Raw genomic sequence first — 20,560 nt, 5'->3', positions numbered from 1 at the left:
GGTTTATTTATGTGTAGTTAGTCTTTATCTACGAGGGCACTGCTAGAAATGTGGGGCCCTATGAAACCAATTTAATTTTGGGCCCCCCAATCCTAGACACCCACATTTTATTTATAGTATTTCTTATGATTTTTTCTAGAGCCCTTTTCCCACTGGGGCCCCTCAATAATCCTCACTATGACGCCCCTGATTATCTGATGCAACAGTAACTTGGGTGATTGATTACATGGCATAGACCCAGAGTGTGTGTGTGTGTGTGTGTGTGTATGTGTGTGTGACAGAGAGACAGAGCCCTAATCATTTGCTGACCTCTGGTGGCTCTGGATATTATCTGTCTTCATGGTGAAAAAAGCCTTAGGTCTGTTACAGTGCCAACAGAGATTTTGTAGGCCTACTATCTTCAGCGCACTTTTCCACAATTTTGAAGTGCAACCTTGGATGAAGGATTTCACAATATTACCGATATTGACGATAAGCATTGTAGGCTACCAAAATGGTATATTGATATTCTAGAGATTCAAGAGAGTCTTATGTGTTACATACACAGTTACAACATACAATTAGCAGCTTACTTTACAAGCGTAAACCTGGTCAACTCTATAATGGGCACAGTAAGAACAACACTAAAGTATACCCACTGTATAGCTAGCTACTACTGAGTGCAAACAACAAGTTAGAGCAACCACATCAATTAAGTCCTGAGTTTTCATCAAAGTGGCAGATATGTCCATGAAGACTCTAATGGCCCTTTCATAGTCTATCAGTTTTGGCTATCAAACTACTGATGCGCTTCCTGATTTCAGATCACTGAACAGGCAGTTATTTTTTTTTTTTTTCTCATTACATTACATTACATTACATTTAGCAGACACTTGTTGACCAAAGTGACTTACATGTCAGCTATATTACAAGGAATCACATTGTCCCCGGAGCAACTTACTATAAGACTAGGCCTAGGCAGATACTTTCTAATAAACCTCTCCAGAATAAGTCCCGCCTCCGTACTTCCGTATCCATCCAACCTTCGGTCGTCAAATGTCTATGGGAAATAACATGGCGTTTTGAAAGATCGTACCTGTCAAACTCTGTAGGTGACAAAGTAGAAAAAGCTGGTGGGCAGATTGGCCTACACACTTCTGCCATCTAGTTTCCACTGGATTTTTTGATTGTCGCTGCCGTTTAAGTAGTATAGTCTATAGCCAGTGTTGGGCAAGTTACTTTAAAATCGTAATGTATTATGTATTACTTATTACTGTCATTTCAAAGTAATTTGTTACATTATAATATTACTGTCTCTGAATTGTAAGGCATTACACTACTATTGCATTACTTTCACCAAAATATGGATTTGGCATTCTAAATGCAGTTTATTACGCTCAATGCAGCTCATTGCTCTTCCAATGGAGGGAGATGTGGTATAGCATAATGACTGAGCTAGGCTTAAGGCTAACAGTAGAATGCAATAGGAACAGTGCTCATGATGCAATACAAGGAACAATCATAGTCAGAATTTTGTTAAAAACCGACAAAAGGTCAAAGTCTGGTAAATTGTGATAGAAATACTGTAACTTTAAGGCCTAGGCCTTCTCATTAAAATCAACAGAGAGCCTAAATCAAAGCTTACGTAAAGATGGTGGCCAGCTGGCCATTTCGGTGCCCTAAGTGAGTGGCTTTGAGTGAGTGACATTTAAATGGTAACTCAAACACCTAAAGTAAAATAAAAAGGCTTATAATTTAAGACCATTATTGTGTGTTTTTAAACATTAATTTCTGAAGAAATGCTGTTTTACTTATAAATGGTGCACTGTCACTTTAACAACATTTATCTTTACGTTCTTATAGGCTAATGCCCTTTTGCCAGCCCTTGTTTATTTGAGTTAAATTGATAGCACAATATTAACAATAATATGCATAATGTTAAGTTGTTATAAGCAGCCTTCATTGCTTTGGAAATGGAAGTGTGCAATGACATGTTGCTTCACATTTCTTTTTGCAATTAAAAGTGAATTATGTGCCTGGTAGCCACCTAGCTATCTGAATGGAATGCGTTTCAGTCGACTCGGCATTATCATGTGCTTCATGAAATGCTTGGAAAACGAATTATTGAAGACCCACCAATTCCTTTCTAGTACTACGTGGTGGAGATTGAGAGAACCCAAAAAGTATCAAACTTGCATGTAACATGGTGTTAGTGCATTTTGACATTGTAAACGTTATTGAGTGAAACGCTGTTTGCAGTAAAGCTACTTTTCATTGGCTATATTTGGGTGCCCCCTCTGTCCTTTGGTGCCCTACGCAAAGTGCATGATGCGCGTGGTGGGAGCGGTGGCATTGCCATGCTACACAATCTTTTTCTGCATTTCTATCCCTTTATTCTCTTTAATTCAAGTTCACAGCACAAAGCTGACATGCACTACTAAGAGCATAGTTTGTGTTTTAACAAGAATCAAAAAGATTAGCATGGCACCACTTCAGATGTTTCATTAAACTACTTGTGCTATTTCGCGAGGCATAGAGAGATCTTTCGGTTTCGCACACAGAGTGCACTTACTTAACTATTATGTTCTTCTTATATCCTTGTCTCTGACAAGCTGAAAATAATGAGCGTAGGCTTATGTCTATCCAGCAAATAATCCGACTTCGAGTCTGCTGCAGCCACAGTCATCTTCAACTAGTATCAGGAGATAACTATTATGCGCGATTTTTTCTTCTCTGTTGTTCTCGCGGTGGTGTTTGCGAATATGTATAAAAAAAAAAAAACACCACTTAATTTCGGGTTAAAATGCATTGTAACGCGCTTACTGAAGTTTGTACCGAGTAAAATATTACCCATTTTTTTTAGTAATGCCTTACATTACCGCGTTACTGCAAACAGCAATATATTACAGTAATTACATTACTTTTGTAACATTACTCCCAACACTGTCTTTAGCAGAGCCATATAAAGGTACATTGTCGCAACTCTACCTTTATATGGCTCTGGGCCCACTTCCCCGAAAGCATCTTAAGCCTAAGAGCGTCGTAAAGTCCCTCTTACGAACGTCTTAAGATTTGCCGACTGTTTCCCGAAACCATCGTAGCTTAAGAGCGTCGTGAAAACACTCGTAGATCTACGAGTGCTCCAGAGTACTCGTTACCGGCTAAGAGCGTTTTAACAGTACTTCTCACTGAGGTCACCAACAGGACATACAGAGGAATTACAACTTAGAATACATAATCCAACTTACGTTCCCATTCTTTGTTGTGTTTACCTGTGATGAATCAGATTTTAGCGTGCAAAATAGCCTACATTTAATGGTCATAATAATGTGATGAAAAGCGGACAAAAATGCAATCAAGTTATGAAACGAGACGTTGCCAGAATAGTTTGACATTATCTTTGCTAAGTGAATATTTTATTAGGCCTATGAGGTAAAAAGCAGAGAAAGCAACATGTGGTTTAGTCTGTAGCCTACTGCATCAAAATCTAAGCCTACACATTTCCTCTCTTTCTTACTCGACTTCTTTCTTATCTTCAAACGTGTTCTTAAGTGACACCGCGAAAAATTATTGCATGGTGCAACAATCTAATCTTAAAATAATTAAAATTATTTATGTCTCTGTGTGGTATATAACCTACTTGGGATGCTTACATGCAGATGTCAAAGTGTTTCTATTTTCGTATTGATGTGAATTAATGTGTAGATCCGAAGTTTAAATGGTAGGCCTATAGCTGTGACGTGCAGTCACCTGACATCACCGTCAAATCAGGGGATATTTCAGAACTATTAACGTGGACAGCTCCCCTTAAGAGCATCTTAAGAGCAGCGCACGCGCGTTCACGCTACGAGCATGTTCGGGAAACAGTCGGAAAAACCAAACGAACGATCGTAAGATGAATCGTAGAAAACCCTCTTAAGAGCGTGTCTCCGTCGTTATCGGGGAAGTGGGCCCTGGGCCCACTTCCCCGAAAGCATCTTAAGCCTAAGAGCGTCGTAAAGTCCCTCTTACGAACGTCTTAAGATTTGCCGACTGTTTCCCGAAACCATCGTAGCTTAAGAGCGTCGTGAAAACACTCGTAGATCTACGAGTGCTCCAGAGTACTTACCGGCTAAGAGCGTCTTAACAGTACTTCTCACTGAGGTCACCAACAGGACATACAGAGGAATTACAACTTAGAATACATAATCCAACTTACGTTCCCATTCTTTATTGTGTTTACCTGTGATGAATCAGATTTTAGCGTGCAAAATAGCCTACATTTAATGGTCATAATAATGTGATGAAAAGTGGACAAAAATGCAATCAAGTTATGAAACAAGACGTTGCCAGAATAGTTTGACATTATCTTTGCTAAGTGAAGGCTATATTTTATTAGGCCTATGAGGTAAAAAGCAGAGAAAGCAACATGTGGTTTAGTCTGTAGCCTACTGCATCAAAATCTAAGCCTACACATTTCCTCTCTTTCTTACTCGACTTCTTTCTTATCTTCAAACGTGTTCTTAAGTGATACCGCGAAAAATTATTGCATGGTGCAACAATCTAATCTTAAATTAATTACAATTATTTATGTCTCTGTGTGGTACACAACCTAATTGGGATGCTTACATGCAGATGTCAAAGTGTTTCTATTGGTGTGAATTAATGTGTAGATCCGAAGTTTAAATGGTAGGCCTATAGCTGTGACGTGCAGTCACCTGACATCACCGTCAAATCAGAGGATATTTCAGAACTATTAACGTGGACAGCTCCCCTTAAGAGCATCTTAAGAGCAGTGCACGCGCGTTCACGCTACGAGCATGTTCGGGAAACAGTCGGAAAAACCAAACGAACGATCGTAAGATGAATCGTAGAAAACCCTCTTAAGAGCGTGTCTCCGTCGTTATCGGGGAAGTGGGCCCTGGTCTATAGTATACTACTTAAACGGCACCGACAATCTACGAAAACGTGCCATTTTGCCTTCAAAAAATCTAATTTTCAAAGTACTGTTTTTAAAATCTTGAAGCACCTATTTGGATGAAGTAGATTCTTACCTCTCAAAAAAACATGCGGTGCCATCTCAGGCTATCTTATTTATTTATTTATTTACTTTAACAAATAGTCAATGGAGGTATGTGTGCTATGTCAACCCTGTTACCAAAAAAACCCCATATATTATTATAAAATAATATGAGTGCTCTTGTAACTATTCATGAATATTATACAAATAATTATGTGTTACATAAATAATTCTGGTGTTGAACACATTAATTATTCGATTTTAGGATTGACAGTAACAGGGTTGACAGTAACAGGGTTGATGAAATATTGTTATTGGCAGCCATTACTAGCCATGTGGTGGACACCATGACACCACATGGTGTGCATTCAAGAGAGGTTAAAATGCTGTTAAATATTTACATTTAAATTTTCAATCAAATTATTTTTTAATGCATGATTTTGTGGTAACAGGGTTGACAAAACGAGCTTGTCCCCTTCTGTCAGACAGAGCTAAACCGTAATAAAAGTCATTAAAAGAGAACAACACTTTTCTGGTCTTTTCACCATTGACTTCCTGCAGTGTTGCCACAGTTACCTTGAAAAAGTTATCTGATTACTGATTACTGATTACTCCTTTAAAAAGTAACTTAGTTACTTTACTGATTACTTGATTTTAAAAGTAACTAAGTTAGATTACAAGTTACTTTATTAGTTACTTTCAGCAGCTGCCGACAACACCCCCAATAAAAACGGTTTTGTCAATACTCAATATAGGAAGTGCATTTTAACAGCAATGTATAGTAGACATCCAAACCTAACCTACTTAGATACTGAAATTCAGATGTTTGTTCAATAATGTCTAAGTACACCAAATAAGGAAGGCCTATTGATAGAAACTGTTATAGTAAAATATGTAGATTTTTTTTCATGTAGCCTTGGCAACTAGCCAACTTGTAGCCTAGCCTATAGGCCTGAATAATATGCAAATGAAATTACACTTGTTAAACTCACCTCAACAAGTCTTTTGCAATCATTTAACCCGCCGTGAGCAATGCTAAAGTTGCTGTTACAAACAGTGCAGTGTGCAAGATTATCATTATGTTTTAATCTTTTGAGACAATTGGGTACACTTTTGTGTAGTCTGATGTGAAATGGGTCTTAAATCTTCCTTTTTGAGGGGCACTGACGCTGCCATGACGCTTCTGTTCCTAGATACACTGAACTGATTAATTATGTTTGGGAGAAAAGAGATATAAGCACTTACACTGAAAACGGATTGGTTGATTTAGCAAAACAGACCAGGATGCTCTCTGTCTTGGATGCGCTTCAGGCACAAACGCACCCCTCCTCTCTCTCTCCCTCTCCGTTGTGTGCGCATTAAGCTATGCACACGCGATTTGAAGCAAAGATTCTAGAATCTTTGATTTGAAGTCCGGTCTGGCTTGCGTGCTCTTGTTCGCTCTAGGTTCCGGGAGATTTTATGTAATTTGCGGGCGTCAGGAAGCCGCTATCAATATGTGGGAGACTCCCAAAACTTCGGGAGACTTGGGATGTCTAGCTAGACAGCACTTTGTCGCCAGCACAGAATGTACAATGTACCTTAATGTTGTCATGTTTAACTGACACAAACTCAAAGTAATCACTGATGAAATGTGCATCTCTCTCTCTCCCTCCATTGTTGTTTACGTTTGTGTCGCTGTGTCGTGAATTGTCCTCATGCTGAAAACGTGAGCATAGCCTCTACATGACATTAATACCCAAGACAAGAAGAAAGCAAAGAATATATCTTTTTATTAAGGAACATGACAAAAATAGTAACGCACAGTAACTTAGATAAGTAACTTTAATCTGATTACTGGTTTGTAAATAGTAGCGCGTTAGATTACTCGTTACTGAAAAAAGTGGTAAAAATAGACTAACGCGTTACTAAGTAACGCGTTACTGGCATCACTGACTTCCTGGAAGGCAGGGGATATCACTTCCTGAAAATGATGTAACTTTTGGCACAGTTCATTTTCTCCAAAGGGGTTTTTATCCAAAAGTAACAGGGTTGACGACAACATGGGGACACATGTAAAATGTTGATTTTTTCATAATTTTAAAAACATTCCAAATAAAATTGTTTAATGATCCATGAACAAACACTTGAGGCTTTTTGTACATGTATTTATTTTTGTGATAATTTGACTTTTTTTTTATCCTAAATAGCCAGTGATACTAGACAAGTCATACCGAGGGACAAGCCATTTTTACAGTTTTTGCAATATTCCTAATACGAAAAGTGCTTAAAATCCTTTAAAAAAAATGATGAATTCTTAAAAAGTAAATAATTTTTTTTTACCATTATTATATTTCCTAAAATATAAAATAATTATGAAAAAAATATTGTTAATTCAGCTTTGCAAGACACTTTTGTTTGAGGGACATAAAATGGCACGTTTTCGTAGAATGACCCCCTCCATAGAAATGCATAAGGTTAGTTTGTAACGCCAATATGGCCGTTGTCTACACATATCACACCCCTTCCTCGGCAAAACGTCGACATGTGAATACATTGAGCCAATAATGTGGTGTGATGTGAATACATTGAGCCAATCATATGGTGTGTTGTGAAGACATCGTGCCAATCATGTGTTGTGAACTCGCCGCTGGAGCAAGATTGGTTTCGTGAAGCCTTGCTCACGCGCATTTCTGCCGAAGAGGATGCCCGATGAGTGCCCAAAAAGCGTTGCTACTGTATATGGCCGTCGAGTGGAGGGACTTGCCTAAAAGGACTTTGGCCTAGGCCTACTATAGAAAATATATATAGTTCTTTTTCGTAAGGGGTTATAGGCCTACTGACGCTCCAACTACACTCATACTTTGAGGGCAACTAATTTACCAAGGAAGAGACAACATATTGGCCTAATAAACAGTAATGAACACAATAATCATGTAGTGAAAATATGATGCTATGATTGCCATGGGATCATAATCAAATGGTTAGATGAGAGAAATAGCCTAACGCTTTAGAAGAAGAAAACAAAACAGTGAATGCGTGTGGTTGAGGGTATATAGGCCTAGCCCTACCCAGATAGCCGTGGCCCACTGGTTAGCACTCTGGACTTGTAACCGGAGGGTTCCCGTTTCAAGCCCCGACCAGTGGGCCGCTGCTGAAGTGCCCTTGAGCAAGGCACCTAACCCCTCACTGCTCCCCGAGCGCCGCCGTTGAAGCAGGCAGCTCACTGCGCCGGGATTAGTGTGTGCTTCACCTCACTGTGTGCTGTTTGTGTTTCACTAATTCACCGATTGGGTTAAATGCAGAGACCAAATTTCCCTCGCGGGATCAAAAAAGTATATATACTTATACTTAATAGCAAGAGGCTGGCGGACATACGGTCAACATTTAGCTTTCCAAAAACGGGAGATTATTTTGTTGGGGGGGGTCAGTGTTTATACCGGATCTGTGTTTGCATATGTAATACGTTTCATACACGTGTTTCAACACTGCATTTCGGTCGTTGCTTTTACCTTACCATTACCTTACGCATGCCAGTTGTATCCACCAGCTGCCTGCCTGTAGCCTGACGAGCCAGACCCACATTAAAATGTAGGGTCTGGGCACTCACCGTTCACAGTGCTCAGTCCGAGGGTGGGATAATCGGTTGTCTTTCAAATTCTCTCTGCACGCAATAGGACAGCGCTATGAGTCCCATGCGTTTCCCACCAGCGGAGCTAGTTGGCTAGTTCAAACTTTTGCCAACTTAATAAAAGCTTAACTCGTGTCACACTGTTTGCAATCAGCAACATTATCTTATTTGTTTTCAAGTAGCAGGGAATTCAAGCCAAACCCTTGCAACTCTGCCATCAATCATTATGTTAAGCCCACCTAACGACTCTATACACGATTTGATTGGCCTGATAGAAGTTTAATTTTTCGAGCTCACAAGCCAACGGAGAGTTGCTAGACTAGCCCTGGCAGCAAATTTAATTTGCTGCCGCTAGGGTGCGTCTAGATTTCTAGGCTAGCCTGCCTGCAGCCTACTTCCAAAACTCCAAAGCTGCTTGCTGTCTGATTTGGTTCCGAGGACACAAGTTCAGTGTATCAACAACACTCAATAACAGTTTATGTCATGTGTTAATCAATTAAATTTCCAACAATTTCACAACAGCTAGTTCTGGAGTAGGCCATTCAACTAGCCCGCTTGCTTACGACGAGACTCAGGCTGCGCAGTCGGCACCCGCTTCCTTATTTGGGTTTTGGGTTGCCAGGTTTTAGCCTATGACAAAACGTTTGAAATTGAAACTAAGTGATCGTGTAGGGTGTATTTCATACAAAACCTGGCAACCTGGGAGATGTCAGACTAATATAAAAAATGAATGGATCAATGATTTTAAAATGTTTGATGGCCATGCAAATTACGGGAGTTTTCCGGGAGAAATAACAAAACGGGAGGGTGTCGGGAGATGACCTTGAAATACGGGAGTGTTGACAGGTATGCTGGCGGACCACTGTAGGTCCATTGGGGGCATAGCTGGCTGGCATTTTGCTCATCGGTTCTCCGGCGGTCCGCTGGTGGGTTGCAGACAAATTGCCCAATATTTTGCCACTATTGGTCTAAAATAATTTTCATTTGTTCAGTTATAATCCATATATCATTTTATTAACTTTTCTTAATATTCATGACAAGTTCAATTTAAAGAGGTGGTAGGCTACAACTGCGGACCACACCACCGGCGGCATACACAGTGGTCCGCTATTTGCCAATCTGATTTTGCTATCTGGGTAAATCCCTGTCATGTCATGATTTAGGCCTAAACTGTCCAATTTAGGCTACTTTTAATGTTGAAGGAATTTTTATGTCTTTGTGAGTCGCTTTGGTAAAAAGTGTCTAGGCCTGTAACAAACGTAAAAGACTGTTATGATCCGAAATAAACCAGACCACTATTTTTCATATTTTCTTAAAGGGTGATCTATGCTTGGAATGCTGGAATAGTAGGCTAACTTCCTGTTGTCCTCCCTTTAAGAAGTCCTCCCATCTATGCAGTAATCTATGCGTCTTCCTAAAAAAAAACAACCAATAAAGACTCATATGGCCACTCTGTTGCCAATCGTCTGCGCTTTTCAGAGGAGGCGGGACTGTTTGCAACATTTTGTCCGCAGTGACCTCTGGGTCTGCTTCCCTACCTTTAATTGTAATTTATGTCAGCCGACGGAAAGCCATTACCACGACGGGTTTAGCTCCAGTCCTCACTGTCTGTCCTTTTCACCGTGTAGCAACTAGCTGTCTCTCGCCGTTGCTGAAAATGGCGTTACTTACTCCTCTATTCGCGTTTCTTTATCACTTGCCACTGGTCTACAAATGGTTGTTGAAGCCGTATTATATCGCCTCCTTGTTTATGTCACTTGCTTTCTTGATGATCCGCAAGACCCCAGGCATCTGCGAACACCTATCGTCTACACGAGAGGATGGGAACTCCTGCGACTTTGACTGGGTCAGTAACGTTATAATGTTTAACTAATGTAAACTCAAATCCAAGTTGTATATGGAGAGGACAGGATTGGCATTTTTATATTATTATGGAAACGATTAACGCTACAATTACAGCCCATGCCTCGTTAACGTTATTGCTGTTGTATTGTGCAGAGCCTTTCAATGATGTTCGCTAATGTTAGCATACTGTTATGTTGTCATCAGTCAGTCGAATAACGTTAACATTATATTGTGGCAGACTTGTGGATGTATTACGTAAAACAGTGCAATATTAATCATTAACTTGCTTGATTGAAGTCCTGGTCCAGGTTTAAGGTAGTGGTTGCGACTGTTGGGCCTACGTTTGGCAAGGGATGGCTAACATTAGCTTGAGCTTGTGTCAGGGATGCGGGCCGGGCAAGGTGCGTAACGTTAAGCTACACACACAGCAGTGGTCGACTCCCATTCAGGTGTGCTAGAGGATTATAACATATCGCATGAACCTTTTTGGGTCCTTTCAGCTCTGAGACATAGCTGGTTGTGGACTGAAATGTGCGTAATGGGTATGCTTCTCAAAGGTTGAATTCCAAAGTAGAATGAATGGCAGTTGGGTTGGGTCAGGGGTCAATGCACACACTTATCGCAACCCCGCAGCCAGTGTCATTACATTTTTATTAGATGGTCCGACCCAGCAGCTAGTTTAGCCATTTGGGTACAGCTAAGGGCTATTTTGCCATTAAACAACGCCATGTGTGTGCTATGGTCAGTTTTGGGCACTCTTCACTATTGCTGTTGCCAGCTAATTGACTTGTGAATGGACTGTGTGTGTGAAGGGGACCATTTTGTCATATCCCCTAACTGATACTGATACCTCATCGAGTTTACACTAGGCTTTATTTCTCAAAAAATGGCTATGGGGTGGAGAGAGGTAACTCGCTGACATTAATCTAAAACGGTTTTGCTGTGTGACTTTCTTGCAGAGAGAAGTGGAGATTCTCATGTTCCTCAGTGCAATCGTCATGTTGAAGAACAGAAGAGCAAGTAAGAGTTTGCTCACCACAAACAGACCCATCAGCACTACCTGTTTCAAACTATGTTCACAGGTCCAATTTTATAGCCTGCATAGGATTCTGATTGTTGTCAAAACAAACATATTTACAGTGTGAATATGTAGAGGGGCTTATTTTAAGCCTTGCATAATTTGAATCACAATAGTTTTGTTTAGTCAACGTCTAACATTGCCACCCACATTGTTGTTAGTAGCTGATGTTTGGTTTGATTACAATCTTCTATTTGTTGTGGGGTCTCAGAATGTTCGTTATTTGTAGGCCCACTCCTATGTGTCACTCATAAATCATGTAACATCTCACTTTTTAAACAGTCCCTAACATCTGTCTTTGTAGTTTTTAATAAGTTCATATGTGTTTGTTTGGTGTTTTAGTAACAGTGGAACAGCACGTCGGAAACATCATCCTCTTCAGCAAGGTGGCCAATGTCTTTTTGTTCTTCAGGCTGGATATTCGTATGGGCCTGCTCTACCTGACGCTCTGCATTGGTCAGTATTGGATCAACCTATACACTTAGGCAGGGATCACATTGGAAATAATAAAGCGGCAGCGGAAAAGCTAAACGCAACTCTCAAACCATAATAATTCAAATGATGTTATATCTCGTTCCTAAGTTACACGAATGGTCTATGCTCGCATTGCGCTTTGAAAGTTGAACCAAGTTCAACACTCATTGTTTGATGCTAGCGTAACTCTACTGCTCTGTTCCGCTGCCGAACTTTAGCGAACAGTATGAAATCTGCCGTTTGCCAATGGTCGTTGTGATCCTTGCGTTCTGAATTACCACCATGCTGTCTTTGCTTACCAGTGTCCCATTACTGTTCCGTCCCATCTTAATAGCATTTCAATTGAACCTTGATATAAACAAACTGGACTTTACCAGTTCAACTGGACTATGATTTACTACAGTTTATAGGAATGAACATGTTACTCTGTCTCTGTTCCACAGTGTTTCTCATGACGTGTAAGCCACCACTGTACATGGGCCCCGAGTACATTAAATACTTCAATGACAAGACCATAGATGTGAGTATTGCCTGAAAACTTGACTCCATATTTGTCCTGTGAGTAAATAAACTGTGCACAGAAAGCTTGTATGATTGAGACCCCCCCCCACCCAATTATTTCCTGTCAGTCTCTGACTGTCCTATCAAAAAATAAAGGTGAAAACCCTCAACAAACAATAAAGAATATAACTTCTCTGAGCATGTAGCATCAATTGCAAAATCATGTCGGTTTATCCTTTACATGATTAGGAAGATCAGACCTTATCTGACACAAGATTCCACACAACTTCTTGCAGACCATGGTTATCTCCAAGCTGGACTATTGTAATTCACTGTTAGCTAGTCTACCTGCTTGTGTAGTAAGATCGTTACAACTGATTCAGAATGCTGCAGCATGCCTGGTCTTCAATCAGCCAAAGAGGACACATGTAACAGTGTTGGGGAAGTTACTTTTAGTAGAAGTAGTGTTTGCTCGTTACTCGTTACTTCTTAAAAAAGTAACCCGTTACTTTACTTAGTTACCCTCTATGGAAAGTAACCTTTTACATTACTCGTTACCTTTACGTTACTTTTATGTTGCTCGACTTTGGGGAAAACCCAATATCTGTTCCTAAATGTGGAAGCCTATATAAAGTTGTACTATGGAGGACATAACAGGTATTTCTTTTGTGCTCTTTATTATAAAAAATGCCACGAACAGAGCACTTTACAAGACAACTTTGGGCTATTAGGCTTCAACACCACCACTAAAGCCCTATGAAACAACATCAAATAACATAGCCTCGATACATCTTATGGGCATATAGGTGAACACAAAATACATAAAGGCTAATTTTATAGCCTTACTCTTTCATTGAGCAGGCTCCTCGGAAATTGGTACAAAGCTAGTGCAAATCGTATCAATAGGCTGGCAGATAGTGTTACACTACTTTTAACTTGAAAAACTAGTTACTTTACTGTAATGCATTACTTTGTAACTCGTTAAACACAACACTGCATGTAACTCCTCTCCTAACTCCTCTAATGTCTGACAAGGACACATTAAATTCTGTTTGTTCTTGTGACCTTCACAGGAGGAGCTGGAGAAGGACAGCCGTGTGACCTGGATTGTGGAGTTTTTCGCCAATTGGTCTCCAGAGTGCCAGTCCTTTGCAGCTGTCTATGCAGATCTTTCACTGAAGTAAGAGTCTAGCCTCTCACAACCCTACTGTGCTGAGAACCCCACTCATAACAGCACTGCAACCAAAAGTTCCTTTATCTCCTCCAACGTTTGCAGTGAAAGCATCACTTTCACTAAATATATAGAGTTAAACCAATCTAACCATAGTGGTGGCTTTCTTAATCTTTCTTAGACGTTAGTACATCTTTTTTTACATTGTAGGAATCACATACTACAACACATATTCATACCAATTTGTGATTACAGAGTTTTGTTTTAGCATGGGTTTCCTCCCTAAAAGAGACTAGCATTTAGCTTCACAGCCTGCGGTTAAATTCCTTAAATTCACAGACGTGTCTTGGCATGTTAAATGGCTAAGCTGCTCTCTAGCAGGTAAAACACGTGTTTAAATGGCTGTAGCCTACATTTAAAACAATTTATTATAATGATGCCACATGTCTACGTTTGTTTAGATCCAGTGACACTGCCATCATGGAAACGGAACGTCACTTTATTTTTGCTGCAATAGATTCTGATGTCAGGGAAGTTGTGCTATTCAAATCAATCAAGGCTGACACTTCTCATGTTTGAGACAGATGTTGTAACCAGTTTGAATTTTGATGGAAATGTTGTGGCTCTTGTACTATTTCCGGTTATGGCTCGGTTTTAAGCTACCTAAAGGAGAGGGCTGAGTAGTCAGTTTTGCATATTCAATGTCTGAGCAATTGTAGATCTCAAGAACAAAAAATATTTTAATCAGTTTAGTTCGTATCCAGCAGCAAGCCTGAACCATGCATTGCGTGTGTGTGTGTGTGTTTAATAATTGCCTTTTATGCCTATTTATGGTGTAGGTACAGTTGTGCTGGTCTCAAATTCGGAAAAGTGGACATTGGTCGATATGGAGATGTGTCCAAGAAGTAAGTATTTCCATTTCCTCTCACTGCTTAGTCCAGAAACATCCAAAGCATTCTGGGTGATGTTACTGTTCCTGACTTACCGTCTTGCTCACAGGTACAAGGTGAGCACATCTCCTCTATCGAAGCAGCTGCCCTCCCTGGTCCTTTTCCAGGGAGGCAAAGAGGTCATGAGGCGCCCTCAAGTGGATAAGAAAGGAAGGGCAGTTTCCTGGAGCTTTACTGAGGTGAGGTAGTTCAATGCACAGTACACAAACATGCTTTACAAACATTAATCAAGGAGCTCATGTGATGCTTATGATTCCCCAGAACTTGTGCAAAAAGGCATAGACAGTAGAACGGTGCATTTTGGTGCCCTTCTTAAATGTCTGACAGTGTCTTAATGTTTATGACACACGTAAACACCCCTGGATTACTAACACGAGTCAAGACTGTCTTGGCAGTAGGAGTGTAGATGTCCGTGTACAGTGCCCACAAAAGCAACCTTTTTCTGAACTTTATATTAGTGCTAATGCACTCTATAGGACCTCATAAGATGTCTTCATTCTCTTTTTGTAGGAGAACATCATTAGGGAGTTTAATATGAATGAACTCTATCAGATGTCCAAGAAGCTCAGCAAGACTAAGGGTGACAAGAGCGAGAAGGCCAACGAGTCCCAGTTCCCACCTGTGCCTGAGGAGGAGGAGCCTGAGGCTGAGGCCAATGCCCAGGAGGTGGAGACCGAGTCCAAGAAGGACAAATAGGAGGCCAAACTTCTCTTGAATGTTGTGATAATCGCCACAGGACTGGCTGGTATTATTCAAGAAGTATTGAGTGAAGTGAGTGAACTTAGCGGTACATACTGGGAACATGCTAAAGATTGTGTTTTTTTCTTATTTTTTTCCCATTGTATAAATTGCGAATTGCAATTTAATTGCAAAACAAGTTTTTTTTAAAGTATATTAATACATTAATTTAAAATAGACTCTCCATGACAACTCCAGTTGTGCATAACGTTTCTTCACTGGACCTCTGTATAATAATATAACTAACTTTTCTTTTTAATGAGTAGGCATAATTTAAGATAATCTAATGAAACATTTCACGCTTTCTACCTCTGGTAGCATGATTAATTGTGGTTGTAAAAAAAAGAAATCCTTAACACAGTTGAACAAGACTACAAGCAGAAGACTACTGTTTATTATTTACGTGATACCACAGGTCATGTTCCTTGTTTTTTTTGTGTAAGTTTTGTGTTTTTTTTTTGTTACATCTGCCTACTGGCATTAGACTGAGATTGTTTCTTCTCATACTGAAAAGGGACAAGGACGTAGATGATTGGGGGTGGTACTTTAGTATCAACCCTGAATCCATGGTTCTGCCTAGATATCTAACACTCCAGTCATTCCACAAGGGTCCTGGTGACTGTCATTCCTGAAGCAGGTGGCAAGTTTCATATTTTTTTGGCTGCCATCAGACTTTCTGTTTCCCCTACAACCAGGATAAAGTTCTTTTTTGTCATATTGTGCACATTTCCTCCAAGGTGGTCCAAACCTGAAAACACTGAGGTCTTGAGTTGTTTTTAGCTTACATGTTTTTCCATTAAGCCATTATATCATTGTTACCATTATTTAAATAAACCTTCTTTTTCTGTCACAGTCCTCAGGATGGATAATATCAGGTGGTTGAATACAGCTGATTGCAACTCCCCTCCCTTATGATACAGGTTACTGTGGTGATGGAATTCCTGCGGTCAACCTGTGCTTATTTGTGCTTTGTATAAGTGAGCCTTGCCTTTAAAAAAATAAGATAAAAAAAAAAACTTGATTCATTGTCAGTTCTTTCACCCATCTTGCTCTGTGGTGACTGAAGATGTAAACATGTTTTGTTTCTCATATCAAATAAAACGACATGCGTAACTCCACTTCTTATTTTGTGTCTGTCTTTGCTGATAATCTCAGGAGAGCACTTCCACCCTTATAGTCTCAACCACAAAGAGCAGTTTCATTCCTCAGTGTTCATTGAAACAGACATACTAATTTAGGAAAACATTTACACAATTGTAATAGCCCTGAGTTTCCAGTGCACTGGAAAATGTGACAAGTACATCTGTGCGATTGCCTTAAATCAGTCAGCTAAGGATGTTTTACCACAGACTTTCTGTTGTGTGAAATACAGACTCTAAAATACTGTGGCAGGAGAACATGTTTATAAAAGACTGAAGCAACTCTGGATTGTGACCATAGTGAGCTGTGATGCAGTTACTGGTTCCATCAACATTTTGTAAGGTCAGAGGTCAAATATGACACTGAAAACCGCTGGATAGAACTGAAACTGAATTTCAAAATAACTAGTCTTCTACTAGTAATTCTACAAACAAGTCACCCACCTTTTTGAATTGATCTAACGGCCTACTGGCATAGTGAGGCAAAGAAAAACCCCCCATAAATAGTCAAGTCTGTGCAATGACAATGGAATTTCTTGACAATAACCAAGTCAAAAGGCAACAATTAACATTTTATAAACAGTATTTTTTATTACCAATTCTCAACCACACACGCACATACACACACATCCACCCACACTGAGCTATACAGTATACTTCCCTCCCATATTTGCCATGTTCCTGCCTTCCTGCTGACTACTCTCTTCACCATCTTGTCTGGCAGGTGCATCCACTGGCCACATATTACCTGTCCAAACACCTGGATATCTCAAGGGGCAATGTGCACAAGGTCCAACTTTGTGGACGCCAAATCCTGTATTTTCTATCGATTGGTGGATAGATCTATAGCGCCCTGCGTAATGCCTGCAAATCACTGAGAAAATAAAAAAGAGCTTAAATTAAAAAAAGAAAACTACTCCCTCAAACTGATTTCAAAGTCCGTTTGAGAATGTATTCTCAAAGTCCAAATGAGAATGTATTTTACAGTGGTCTAACCATAACCAATCAGGACTGGCTAATATGGTTCTCTTGTCTCTCTATGGCTTGGCGATGCAAGCATGTGTAGTAAGCTGCTGAATACCAACTGACTAGTAAGACTACAAGGCAACAGGAGAGACAGCAGATAAAAAAGCAAAATGAGGGAAGGGGAAAAGACAAGTTGCATACTTTCAAGGCGCAGACCAAAACGTATACAACCGAATCCAGGAAATACAACCCAACATCAGCATGGGTTTCTGTATCAAATGCATGAAAATGCTACATATCAATCACCAGGGTGAAATCCTCCCCATTGGCTGAAATCTAGATCTGTGTTCAAACCCTTTGTTAGATTGAGGCAACATGCTCACCTTCTGTAAATGACAGAAAGGTCCAGTCCATTAAACAAAGGTCTGTACTTTAAACAGTTTTTTTTTTTTTTTTTTTTGATTAGCTAAAAAATCCTGTGCTGATTAAAATCTCATATCAGCCATTGTAAAAAAAAAAGAGGAAATATTGATCTTATCAATAGCTTTATATAAATTCATATAAAATAACATTTAAAAATTAAATAAAATAAAAAGATATTTCTCCTTGATTCACCAGGCAACTGCCCCAAAAAACACTAGCAGACATTGGCTGTTCCATCTCAAAGCTCAATGCAAATAGTGTGCCCTTGCTCTTCTGTTCATCCACTACTGATTGGTCAATACACAGAGGCATCATGGCAAGTAGCCAGTATCACAGTGGTCCTAAATGGCTATAGCATGCCAGTAAGTCCCCATGTAACTGGTGGAAAACCAAGGGAGCAAAAAACAACAACCCCTCCCCAAACCAATTATTTTTGTACAGACCAGACGAGGAGTCATTTTACACATATTAAAGGAATCTTCTTGTTTTTTTGTTTCTTGTAGAATGTTTAAGAAAGGCAACCCAGTCAAAGCAGTCACACCTCATTGGAGGACAGATGAAGGAGACCCGCCTCTAACGATCTGTGATTGGCTCCCAGTGTCGGCGCATCAAACATTAGTCATTATTACACTCCAGCTGACAGTCTGAGCTGGCAAAACCCAGCCATTTTGGTTGTGGAAAGTCCTCCTTTGGAAAACAACATTGGAAAGGTGAGATCGAGTCCACAGCAGCGTGAGGGATTTGGGGAAGGGGTTGGGAGATTGGAGGAGGGTGATAGAAGTCATTCAGAGAAGTTATGGCCTCCTCTAGAAGTGTGGTTATTTTTGTCCACCAACTGTCATCCTTGTGTCCCACCCCTCCCCTAACATTAGAGTTCCACTACAGTTCCAGCAGCTCCAGGGAGTCTGTTCTTGATGCTGGCTGAGGAACATAGTCACTCAAGTCACTCAGACTGAAATCTCATAAGTGGTTCCACCAACACCAGTCACTTTCTTTACCCCGCCCCCGGGCTTGTGGGCGGGACTCTGAGTGGCAGCTGTGCTGGGATAGGCCTGTCCAGGGCGGGTGGAGACACTGATTGGATGGGAGGGTGAGGAGGGGGTCGAAGAGGCAGGTGATTGGGAGAGGGATGATTTGGGCTGGCCATTAGTTCGGCTGTAGGACTTCATTTGAATTTCGTCCCTAGGAAAGCACATGGAAATAAATAATAAGTGAGCTGGAGACTGTGAGAGACATCCAGATAAATTCAAAAACAGCAACAGCATCCTAAAAGAACACACTGGATAAAACACACTAAGGACAACTTTCCCATATTGAGATAAAGCCTTTTTGTCAAATTATAGCTCAGGGGCCGTATTCACAAAGCCTTTCATCTTACCACTAGGAGTACTCCTAAATCGCACTAAAAGATTTTAGCTAGGAGTTTTCTCTTAAAAGTTATTCACAAAGCCTTTCAGACCTACTCTTAGTAAGGAAAAATGACAACTCCTAAACTAAGAGTGAGTCTTCGTTGCTATGGATGACGTCATTACTCATGCACGAGCTTCCCTGAAGTGACCACCTTGACTGGCTGATGATTGTAACGCGGGAATGATTCCAAAACACCTCCCTTACGATGATGAGTGACAGGTGACAGGTCTGAGAATGCGTGCGCTACACAAGTAGTGCGAAGGACGGAAGATGATGAATAACTGAATAAAAAGGCCTAGCCTAAATGAATAAAGAGTAAGGCAAAACAAATAGCCTAGTAGCCTAATGAAACATAGGCCTACGGATTGATGCAGTATCTTTGCAACATTATTAAATTAATCTGTCACCATAGGCTATGCCTACGTTTGCAAAGAGGAGAATATTTTAATTTGATTCACAATGAAACGTTACATTTAATTTACATGTTAACAATGAGTAGTTTTGGTTGTTGTTGGTGGCGTAATTGCATCCCTTTTATGAGTGCAAAATTGTTCCCTCGCGATAAGCTCCTGTTGCCGCATAGGCGACGCATTTCAAAACAACGCAACATGAAATACCACAAAAAGCTGTTTGTGAATAGGTCTTAGTGAGTTAGGAGTCCTCTCGACTTCTTTTAAGCTGTCCCAGACTTAGGTGCTACTTTTAGGTCTAAAATGCTTCGTGAATTACTTTTAGTGAAAAAAAAATAGGAGTCCTAAAGTTAGGAGTGACACGCCCATTATTTTTAGGAGTTGCTCCTAAATTCGCCACCTAGGAGCTACTTTTAGCCTTAAAATTCTTTGTGAATACAGCCCCTGATTCCCAGTCGACGAGTTATCTGATCTAGGAAACTAGCCCACCACACCATGCTCTACATGAACACATTCAATTATTTACAGATGTAGCACAGAAAGCAACATTCCCACAAAGGCAATGACCAAGCATATACAGTAAACAGGTGAATGTATGACTGAATGAAATTTGTCCTGAGATCACGAGTCAGTAATTTGTTCAATAATTTGTTCACTGGCAAATCTGAATACGTCTGTGAACGCAAACACATTCCAATGGTAAGTTTCCATATGAACAATTCATTTTGCGATAACACTTATTGTTCACCAATTTGAACATGATACTCTGCTTTAACAGATTTCTTTCCAGCACTGGTTTGTTAGGTTATGGTGACATGAAGTCTTATGGCAATTGACCAATCCCAAGCCCCACCTCCCATTGTCAGT

At 40.2% G+C, this 20,560-nt stretch overlaps 2 protein-coding genes across 4 annotated transcripts in view; one reads left to right on the top strand and one right to left on the bottom strand.

Moving 5' to 3' along the window:
* The first annotated feature begins 10,148 nt into the window (after positions 1-10,148).
* Positions 10,149-16,463, top strand: tmx2b (thioredoxin-related transmembrane protein 2b). The gene is made up of 8 exons (XM_076293915.1): positions 10,149-10,434; positions 11,393-11,453; positions 11,854-11,967; positions 12,429-12,505; positions 13,560-13,666; positions 14,497-14,562; positions 14,657-14,786; positions 15,118-16,463. Exons 1-8 carry the CDS (start codon positions 10,246-10,248, stop codon positions 15,301-15,303), a joined length of 930 nt encoding a protein of 309 aa, XP_076150030.1. The 5' UTR covers positions 10,149-10,245; the 3' UTR covers positions 15,304-16,463.
* A 586-nt stretch (positions 16,464-17,049) lies between these two features.
* The window catches only part of zdhhc5a (zDHHC palmitoyltransferase 5a), a 36,201-nt gene continuing 32,690 nt past the window's right edge, over positions 17,050-20,560 (bottom strand). For all 3 annotated transcript variants that reach the window (XM_076293913.1, XM_076293914.1, XM_076293912.1), the window contains one exon: positions 17,050-19,055. In XM_076293913.1, the coding sequence (XP_076150028.1) occupies positions 18,821-19,055 (235 nt within the window). In that variant the 3' untranslated portion in view covers positions 17,050-18,820. The remainder of the gene's footprint in view (positions 19,056-20,560) is intronic.

The sequence above is a fragment of the Alosa pseudoharengus genome, unplaced genomic scaffold (assembly GCF_046254945.1).
Source record: "Alosa pseudoharengus isolate Yale_2024_CS ecotype anadromous, Long Island Sound unplaced genomic scaffold, YU_APseudo_1.1 YU_APseudo_1.1_scf_2, whole genome shotgun sequence".
Classification (NCBI taxonomy): domain Eukaryota; kingdom Metazoa; phylum Chordata; class Actinopteri; order Clupeiformes; family Clupeidae; genus Alosa; species Alosa pseudoharengus.
Note: the sequence above shows the minus strand (reverse complement) of the source record. Positions and strands in the feature narration are given on the sequence as shown.

Excerpts from the sequence above, each read along its gene's own strand:
- tmx2b (XM_076293915.1), top strand. The coding sequence starts at position 10,246 with ATGGCGTTACTTACTCCTCTATTCGCGTTTCTTTATCACTTGCCACTG. Across the intron at positions 11,454-11,853 it reads GTTGAAGAACAGAAGAGCAA|TAACAGTGGAACAGCACGTC; the intron begins GTAAGAGTTTGC and ends TTGGTGTTTTAG. Across the intron at positions 12,506-13,559 it reads TCAATGACAAGACCATAGAT|GAGGAGCTGGAGAAGGACAG; the intron begins GTGAGTATTGCC and ends TGACCTTCACAG.